Source organism: Microtus ochrogaster, chromosome 4, assembly GCF_000317375.1.
Source record: "Microtus ochrogaster isolate Prairie Vole_2 chromosome 4, MicOch1.0, whole genome shotgun sequence".
Classification (NCBI taxonomy): Eukaryota; Metazoa; Chordata; class Mammalia; order Rodentia; family Cricetidae; genus Microtus; species Microtus ochrogaster.
This window is the reverse complement of record NC_022011.1, coordinates 73,540,073-73,550,451: the sequence shown is the minus strand read 5'-3', so window position 1 is coordinate 73,550,451 and position 10,379 is coordinate 73,540,073. Positions and strand designations below refer to the sequence as shown.

Below are 10,379 nucleotides of genomic sequence, written 5' to 3'. Positions count from 1 at the left end.
TTAGGATAAATATTTATTTCCACATAACATTTCTTAGTTTTGAAAAACACAATATCCTAGTCACATTTACACATTACTTAAACATTGCAATAAATTACATTCAAGATATTCAATAATTTTGACCAGGATTCTGAAATTAGGAGTAAATATATATAATACTACATTTTCTTATATCTTATATAATTTCAAAATATTAAGATTAAGATAGAGATAGCATTAAAATTCACAGAAGAACAAAATTACTATAAAAATACTCAGAAATACAGAATTTCATAGGATGATTGCTTGTTCAAACCAGTGATCATATGAAGGTTTTAACTCACTGATCATTTTTAAGAGAGCAGGGGCTGCTATGTGGAGCCCTAGGGGACTGCTTTTGGATTGAAAAACAGTGAGGATGTTAATGGAGAGTGGGTCACAGCACACACGTGTGCAGCAGACAGTTTCACATTTGTCTTCACCGTTTATAAATACAAACTTTACTAACTGCAAAGTCTTCTCTTAATTTAGCTCGTATTTCATTAAAAAATGGATCCTGAAAAGATTGTGAGAAATTTCTTTTTCAAAAGATATCAAAATGTTACGGTTAATGTAGGCCTGCTTTTTTTTTTTCACCTTCATGAGCTTCCTAATAGAGGAGTTTGCCCAATTATGTGTACTTCCATGGAGTGCATAAAGTTTACAAAAGCCACAGGCCTCTGAGTTTTTCTAAATTTGGACACTGAAAGATTATAAGGTTGTGAATTATTGATAGTCCTTAGGAACTAAGAATCCTCTGAGATTTCATTTTTAGCAACTCACATTTCTCTAAAATTAAATGAATCTTATATTTAGTCATACTCAAAAATCCATAACTTCCTTCCTATTTCAATAAGCTTAGTAAAGTTGGATTGTTTCATATGGACTGAAATATTTACATCACCTTCTCTAACAGAATCTGAATTTTAGTTCAAAGATTGTTTCCCCACAACATGCATTTAATTAAAATGTGGAAAAGAACTTGCAAAACCAGTTACAGCTGGATACCTGTTGGTCTAACATGACAACGTGACAGGGAACAATTCTAAGCAGAACATGACCCATTAACAGCAGAACAGCTGTATAGGGATGTATTTCCTATGCAATGATTCACTGTGTGGCATTCCATAAATATCTATGTAATAGGTGTATTTGGGAAGCAACTATTGTCAATGGGAGAGAAATTCAGTAACACTTTTCTGGTAAAGACTTAAAAAGAAAAAAAAATCTCACAAAATTCTTCAATCTCTCTAAGCATTTCATGGACGCCTAGTACACTTGACCACGTGGGTAAAACACAATTCTAAGCAAACACTACAGGACTCTCCTGCAGTATGACTTCTAAGAAGGTATGAACAGGTTTCTTTCTCAAATAACTTGAAGTATCAGTTAGCTATTAAGTATTAAATGCATCCTATGAAGTCAGGAAATACATAAATAACAAGTGTTACAAATGTTTTCAAAGTAACCTTTTGATTGGGGCCTTTCAAAACAAGTCACTAATGCTAAGGCATAAAAAAGTTAAAAGTAAGACTACCTTTCCAAAAGTCTTCTGAATAAAATTATCAGGTATCTTCGGTTGCTAAGGTAGGAAAATACAAACTAGGTAAATACCCCTTTTTGTTTAAAGAACACTTTGCTCTCATGATGCCGACACTGAGAACACTGTTGGCAGATGTCTCACAGTAATGACTTGGGGGACTCTTGCATTAGCTACTGTATCTGCTCACGAGGGGGTCACACTGCTCAGAGGAGGTTAAACACAGAAATGGAGGAAGCGTTGCACTACTTACAGTGTGGAGGTGGATTTGGGATAGGAGACAGGATTTACAATACATGATCAAAGCAGTTTTATTAATAATTGTGACACTCTTCTCATATATATATGTAAAAAATAAATTGAAGATCAAGTCATAGACAAGTCTCCCTGTCAACACCTTTCCCTGAGTCAGCTTTCTTCTCTTTTCGGCTTTCAGTGCTAAAGGGGGAGGAGAAAAAAAGGGAGAAATTTACCAATATAATCCAGCTTGGTTACTGTGAGATTTGTTTTCTTCAGACACAAAACCCATCAACCCCAAAGAAATACAAGAGTTCTTAGGCATTGCTCTCTCATGCTGTAACACAGAGACACAGCAGCAATTAAATCCTCTGCGCTCTGTGAGCTAGAAATCAAGAACTGCAGAGAGGGGGAAATTCAAAAACAGACACCGAGAAACAAAAAACAGATATTTCCAAACGGTTCTAAAAGCATGCAAGATTAATACACGGCCCTCATCTGGGCAAATGAATAATTGACAGTTGGTGAAAATGCCAGCCATGCTCCACACTAAGGTAGCAACGACAGAGAAGGTGCTGCTGGAAAGGGCTTTTCCTTTGTTCCTGGACTGAACCTTGATCTATGGGAAGGAAGATGTCTTGGTAGGGAGTTCAGACACTTACTTCCTAGCCTGGACGCCCTGTTCTCCACACACCTGTGCTGTGTTCACAGGGAAAGCCTCCGACTACACAGCAGGGGAGGGATGCTTCATTTCCTTCTAGAATAAACTCACACCCCAGAAGCCTGTTTAGTTTTATCTTCCACTTAACTTCAATGACAATTACGTTGATAATGTGACTACCATTTTTGTTGAGTTATCTGCAATATTTTCACCATTTTGTACTTGGAAGTCTTCATGGAGGAAGAATTTGAATGCAGTGCTCGAATGGATGAAGCTTAGAAGGAAAGTGTGTACTTCCAGAAGGGCAATACTCTTCTTCCTCTAGTACTTCTGGGGCTTGGCAAAGTCCTATGCACTCAAGGTCTCTCTGCAAACCCACCCCCATTTATGGCATAAAGAACAACATACAGCCAGCCTCTGAGACACTGAACTAGAAGAATCAACAAACTTTTCACTGTTAACTTTGGCCCGTAATACACATCAATGAAATAGTGGAAAGTGGAAGCACTCTTGGTATTACAACTGTTCTCTGGGTAATAAAAGAACCAAGTTATGTTTTCTATGGGGGTTTTCTGAGCATCTTTCTTAGTGGTCAATAACTTAAACATATTCTAAGAGTGTGCTTTTAAAATTGTTTTTTCTCCAATTCAAGCTAGAAACAGCTCTCTCAGTTGTCACCACCGCCCGGCGCCATCAGGTAAGAAGTGCCGGAGCTTCTGCCATCTGTGGCACGCTGCCAGCACTGAGAGTGGTGTGAGTGAGTGTCTATGGCACCCGGGTTTATGCCTGCCACACTTCTCATCACATACTCCTTACAGGTCAGAGCAAAGCATCTTTTTTCCCTTTTCTTTTCTCCTTTCGTGAGAAGAGATGACAGTGTGCACATGATGTGTCGGGCGCCTTAATTCTGTATTTTTAACTTCTCTATCTGTATGACTCACTTTTTCTACTTTGAGTTCTTTTACATGACAAATGTCTGCTATTCTGTTTTTCAAATTAACTTGTCCTTGGATGTCACTTGTCCCCACCTCTTCTGTCAAACAAAGCCAATAAAGCCCAACAGAACGGGGTGGAGGTGTGGGTGGAGTGCCCATTCTCCCAGAGCTAAGGGAGGTGTGTGACCCACAGCCAGTGATTTAATCTCTCTGAGACTGGCTTCCTTCAACACTAAATTGAGCTTTGGACCAGATGGCCTCTGAGTCTTCTTGTAGCTCACTTCTGAAATACTGATTCTGGTATTCCTGTTTCTAATATACTCTGTCTTTTGGAAAATTGGATGTTGTATCCTATCTATGTGAGACTTGGTAGGGGAGAGGTATAGTGGTCTCTGCTCTAACATTGAGACTTAGGTACCACATAACTTCTTGATAAATACCTTACTTCTCAATGGTCAGTGACACAATTTGTCACTAAGTAGCGTAGGTAGACAGAGAGAGAGTGTCAGAGAGAGAGAGAGAGTCAGAGAGAGAATATCAACTAGATTCACAGATAAGCCTTCTCCTTATCTGATTTAATTATATTTGTCTTTTATGTCATAAAACAATCACTTACTAAATGACTATTTTAATAAAATAATTTGGGGAGGCAGAAGTATTCCAATCTGCTCAAGACTGCTATGAAAATGTTTCTTTGGATTTTCTAACTGCATGATGATCTCCCTGTCTCCCCCCCACCAACCCGGGGTTTCTTACTACATCTATTTTTCTAATGCGAATCAACTAAACTTTCATTTAAACAAACACATATCACATGTGTACTATTTCTTACTATAATAAATAAATATTGTCAGGTATTCTAGGAAGATCTAGAAAAATACGATAGATAAAATTATTCTTATAGGTCAGTCCTGAAAACATATGCACAAGTAACATACAGACCGATCATGTTCAGGTTGCATTTGTTTATTTAGAAATATATATGTATATAGTAATTATTAATGAAAAAAGAGGCCATGAATTTAAAAGCAAGGAGAGAGAGAGAGAGAGAGAGAGAGAGAGAGAGAGAGAGAGAGAGAGAGAGAAGAGTTTGTAAAGAAGGATGGGGAAGGAGAAAATGATACAATCATATTATAGTCTCAAAAAATAAGATAACTAAAACAATAAAAAGAAGAAAGTGATATTTCAAGAATGAGCAAATAGTAGACCACTATTGATATGCTACTTATAAATCTACGAGGAAGTTTCTTCCATGGACTCAGATATTGTTCTGGACAGCATTTGTCTAGTAGCTAGGAAAGGCCTAAGAGATCACAGCAAAGGAGGAGTCTCCATAATAGGAGGAGGTTGTGGGGAGGACAGAGGAAAGGTAGAAAGAGTAGTAGCCATCCTGGTAGTTCTTCATGCATCAGTGGGTGGCCCCACTCCCAGCACAAGCAAGAGTCCCATGACTTAATAAATAAAAGAGAAGACACAGTAGGAGGGTAGGGAGATGAAAGTGGATCAGGAAGGAGTTTGGGGGAAAGATGGGGGCAAATATGCTAAAAATACATTGTATGAAATCCTCAAAAGAATTCATTAAAATATTTTTAAGATCACTGAAAATGCTCCTTTTCCCAGCATCTATAGGTGTTACTGCAAGAAATGTTCTTAGGAGTCCATTGTGCAGTAAATGTGGTTTTGGAGAGCCCTATTTTTATCATACTGTATGGGGAGCTGTGGAGGCCACCCATTGAACAAGAAGAAATCAATTGGTGCCTACAGAGAGCCTTCACACCTCTGTTCTAGAGTCTTTGGTACAGGAACACACTTTGCAAGCAAAAGAGAAATATAAGCACCAATCCACCCACAAACGCTCTGATCTACAATGGTGTCCTTTCTGCAAGATATGCTAGGGAATGATGGCACAAAGCCTATGGAAGTAACCAACCAATATATGATTTGGCTGAAGGTTCAGTCCATGAGATGGAACCCATACCCAACACTGCTTGGGTGAACAAGAACCTGAACCTAGATATCCAAGGGACCTAGGCTAAAACAAAACACTACTGTCCAAAAGAAAAAACAGTAATAAAATGACTCCTAATGACATTCTTCTATAATAATAATGTTGTATAATTATATAATTATCCATATAACTAGATAAATTATAATTATTTTATTATTAAAGAAAAGAAACTATGGGAACTACCTAGTAAAACCCTATCTCAAAAATTAAAACAAACAAAAAATCAAAGAAATGTTTTTTAAAAAAGCAAAACAAGGTGTAAGAGAGTTGGTTCTGTGGCTAAGAGCATTAGTGTAGGTATTGTTTTTGCAAAGAACCCAAGTGGGGGTTCCAGCACCTATATAAAGTGGCTCACAACCACCTGTAACTCAAGTTTGAGGGAAACCAATGCCTTCTTCTGGATTCCTTGGGGACCCACACTCATAAGCATATCTCTACACATTGACACACACATAATTAAAAGTAATATAAATTGAGTCAGAGATGATTGAGCATACCTTTGATCCCAGAACTCGGGATCAAAGACAGAACTCTGTGAGTTCTAGGAGAGCCTGGTCTACATATCAATTCCAGGCCAGTTCGACTACATAGTAAGAACCTGTCTCAATAATAATGATGATGATGATGATGGTTGTGGTAGTGATGAAGGTGGTGGTGATAATGATGATACATCTTTTAAAAATCAAAACAAAAAATTAGAAACAGTCTAAGTGTGTAATAGTAGGAAATAAATTATATTACAGTTAATATATAATTTTTACAAAGTTAAATATGGTTTTTAAAATATTAATCACACATTGTTAATGAAAAATTATGAAAGAACAAGTACATTATGAAATCACCTTTGCAAATTTAAAATATATATGAGTAGATGGAATCCTTGAGATTATTAACGACAGTTGACACAGAGGAATCACACACAAGTAACACAATTAAGGCAGAATAGTTGTAAAAGAGCCAGGCTACCCACTAACTAGCCTGTTCAGAGCAAGGTACAAATTTTAATGGCTCCTTGCTAAAACGTCCTACAGTGCCCGCTTAAGCAGCCACCTCTTCTGCAGGATACAAATGTCTCACAGAGTATTTACTGTGATTTAAAGGGTATCTTACTGGATTCACTGTTTTTCTTAAAGTAATTCTTACACATCATATTAAGAAAATAGGAAAATATTTTCCTATCCTTTTGGTAATTTGCGCCCTATAAATCTTTTCCAGATCAAGATAAGTTGGGCTAGTTTTTGGAGTGACAACGAAGAGCTCCCCAGGAGCGTCCTATCCCTCCTAACTTGCTTGAAAGAGTATTCACAAGTACAAGATAAGATATAGTAGCTTGGACTGCTGAGTGCCTGCATCCAGTTTTTACCTCACAGTTTTTTAGACTTTAAGTCTTTGAGTTTGAAAGTTATTTATTAGAATTTTATAGTTCATGCATTTCTTGCTAGTTACCAAGCAAGGCAATCAAACAATGAAGACACCCTCCAGATGAGCAAGAATTGTAGTCGGCTCCTAGCTTCTATGTCCAGTCAAACTAGATACTGTATTTCCAAAAACAAAACGTGAACAAAACACTGATGAGATACTGCTATGTGTTTACTTGAAGAATCACAGAAATCATCACATTATAAAACCTTTTCTCAACCCAAAGAAAAAACAGGAAGATTTTGCATGATGGACCCATGTAATTCAGAATGAGAAGCATCTGAAGTCTGATTGTCTCAAAGTCCCCGCCCAGTGCCCATGACTGACATTTGACTTTGTGCCTATCAACCTGGATTTCAGATTTTAAAATAAATTGGACTCAAATTTTCCTCCTACTACTCTGATTTTTGTTCAGGAGTTCTGACAAAACATAAAATTACTGCAAGGTTGATTGATTCAAAGGAACTATAGCAAGAATTTTGAAGACAGAAAGCTAAATTCATGGTTTAGAAAGAATATTACTGCTGCTTAACCAAAGCAAGGGAATGCAAGCTGGTTTCGAATTCTTGTTCAAAGACACCATTCAAAACTCTTAGCAATACCTTATGAAGAAACTTTTATCAAACTCCTTTGGTCTAAGTTTTAGAAAAATTTAGAGTCAGGCAATCAGAGGAATTTAGTCAAGCAATGAAAGAGGAAAAGTGGGGGAGAGGGAGCTTCTGGGGTGATGACGGTCGCTGCCTTGTTTACTCTCCTTGCTACAGAGATGACATTGAAGCAGCATGCCATTTTGGGGTGACAAAACTAGCAGTAGGAGGTTTTCCCCCAAGACTGATGTAGTCTCTCTCCAGCCGATGGCTCCAATTATGTCTCACGAAGCTTGCAAGTTTGCATATATCACAGCAACATTGGCAATTTTCAAAACTAAAGGAACAAATTTTCTTTTCCCAATCTAGAATTTTGACGGTATTATTTGCTAAGTGTGACTCTCTAAGCTTGTTGTTTGATACGTGATGCATTCATATGCTTTAAGGGGAAAAACGTTTCCTCATATTTCAGAGCCCCTCAAAGAACTGATTAGATAGAAAAAGCCATAAAAATCAGTCTTACATTGGACCGGAGTCCAAGACTCTCCAGGCCTTTTGCCTCCCCAAAACTCACACAGATGACATAGGCTGACCAGGTCTTCAGAAGACACCATTTAACATAAGGAAATACAACCAGGGGATAGGTTTGAGGGAAAAGGTCTTACCTTTGGGGAATCAGCTTCTAGAGTGATTAGGAAGGGGAGCTTATGACAAAAAAATGTAATATAAAAATTAAGTAAAAAAAGTTAATGTAAGCTTATAAAATAAATAAATTAAATCATTATACCATCCCCAAACATCAACCGCTTTCTAGAGAAGCAAAACTAGCATAACATGGGGTTTTCTTCTTCTGAGTAGCATCTAAGATGGCTGCACGCTAAGGTCCACACTCATTTGTAAGTCCTGGAAAATCCAGCAGAAAATACCAGGACTCCCTTGCTGTTTCAAGACATACTCTTCCCTCAGCATGCACTTAAAGTCACCAGAATAGCTCCGGGACTGCTCATATGTCCACAGACAGATGAAAATGGGTGGATGTTCGGGGTAAGGTTAGGGAAGTTTGTCAGGGACTTGAAAACAGGAAACTAGAAATCAACTAAACTAGAATGACCATTATATGTGCCAAATCGCTGTCACAAAAGCAAACAGGGAATGGGGAATGTGTTCTGGCACCTACAGTGGTCCTGCAGAGTGTGTGATGAGGGAATACGATGAAACCACATAAAAAAAAAAGAGTGGGCCAAAATGAATGTTCAAAATTGTCATGCACTGGGGTCACTGATAGCTCCATTTCCCCCGCACTGTGGTAGTTTTAGAGTGGGTTTTTATTTGAAAGGAAGATACTGACGAACATAATGTTTGTAAAAATTGTCATTCTCCCTTTAGAAAAAAAATTTCTGACACATCTTAAGTCTAAATTTGATTAAAACCAATGGTATCTCTTCCTAGTGCATTTATGCCATAAAATCATTAGCATTAACATAACCTTATTATTTCAAAACTCAAACCTTTTGGAAGGAAAGCGTGACTCCTTGTCTTTTGAGTTGTCAGCAGTAACCAGAAGGTTTCCCCACATGGCAGTCTTTGACATTTCATCAGAAATATTGATCACGGACGGGTCATCTCTAGACAGGAGTTTATCCAAAAGGAAATAATATACAATAAACAAGCAATGAGGCACTCAGGCAGGGAAGATGAATATATGACAACTTTGTAACTAAGTGAAACATTTTGCCTACATTCTTCACAGTAAAGTACATGCAATATAAAGTTCTCATCTTAAACATTTTAAGATATACAATTAAAAGTTATTAAAGGCATTTACAACGTATATCCCACTACTACATCTGTCTCCAGAATTCTTTTCATCTTATCAAACTGAAATTTTATATCTATTAAACAATAACTCTCTGCTTCCTCCTCTTCACAGCCCCTGCAAGCACCATGGCATGTTCTGCCTCTATTGCTCTATTTTACGTGTGCCATGTAAGATGCCTCACACGGTGTTTGTTTTTTGTATCACTGCCTTATTTCATTTGAAAATGCCCTCAGAGTTCAAGATGCCCTATCATATGCCTAAATTTTTCTCCTTTGAAGATTAAATAATATTTCATATTGTTTATTAGAATAGCATACTTTAAATAATTAAAATTGAGAAGCATAAAGTAAATCACTCAGTTATTGAAGGGTATCCAAAAAATCCAAAGAAAATATTCCAGCTGTATAGATGTATATTTGGGCTACAGTTTTCTTGATTCATCCCTGATCTCAGACATTTACTTCCAATTCTGTTCTAATTTAAATGCTCAAGAGGCCCATGCTGCCACCATTTTAAATTGCTGTTCCACCCTCTTAAGACCTCCATCTCTGTACTACTGGGGTTATATTTAGAAAGTGGTCTCCTGTGCCAATGCGTTCAAGTGTACTTTTCACTTTCTCTTCTATAAGGTTCAGTGGCTGGCTTTATGTTGAGGTCTTTGATCCATTTGGACTTGAGTTTTGTGCATAGTGATAGATATGGGTCTGTTCTCATTCTTCTACATGTTGATAGCCAGTTATGCCAGCACCATTTGTTAAATATGCTTTCTTTTTTCCATTTGATTTTTTTTTTTTTGCTTCTTTGTAAAAACTCAGGTGTTTGAAGGTGTGTGGATTAATATCCGGGTCTTCGATTACTGTATTGCTAGTGGGAATGCAAGCTGGCACAGCCCCTTTGGATGTCAGTGTGGCGATTTCTCAGAAAATTAGGAAACAACCTTCCTCAAGATCCAGTAATACCACTTTTTGGTATATATCCAAAGGATGCTCAATCGTGCCACAACGACATGTGCTCAACTATGTTCATAGCAGCATTGTTTGTCATAGCCCGAACCTGGAAACAACCTAAATGCCCTTCGACAAAAGAATGGATAAGGAAAATGTGGTACATTTACACAATGGAGTACCACACAGCAAAAAAAAAAAAAAAAAAAAA

At 37.4% G+C, this 10,379-nt stretch overlaps 1 protein-coding gene across 6 annotated transcripts in view; it reads right to left on the bottom strand.

The window, feature by feature from the left end:
* The window catches only part of Slc4a10 (solute carrier family 4 member 10), a 223,431-nt gene continuing 213,052 nt past the window's right edge, over positions 1-10,379 (bottom strand). For 5 of the 6 annotated variants that reach the window (XM_005346462.3, XM_005346463.3, XM_026778881.1 and 2 more), the window contains 2 exons: positions 8,914-9,030; positions 1-1,996 (listed from right to left, as the gene is read on the bottom strand). In XM_005346462.3, the coding sequence (XP_005346519.1) occupies positions 1,930-1,996; positions 8,914-9,030 (184 nt within the window). In that variant the 3' untranslated portion in view covers positions 1-1,929. Of the gene's footprint in view, positions 1,997-8,070; positions 8,110-8,913; positions 9,031-10,379 lie in introns of all 6 variants that reach the window. The other variant, XM_026778880.1, reaches the window with a different exon arrangement.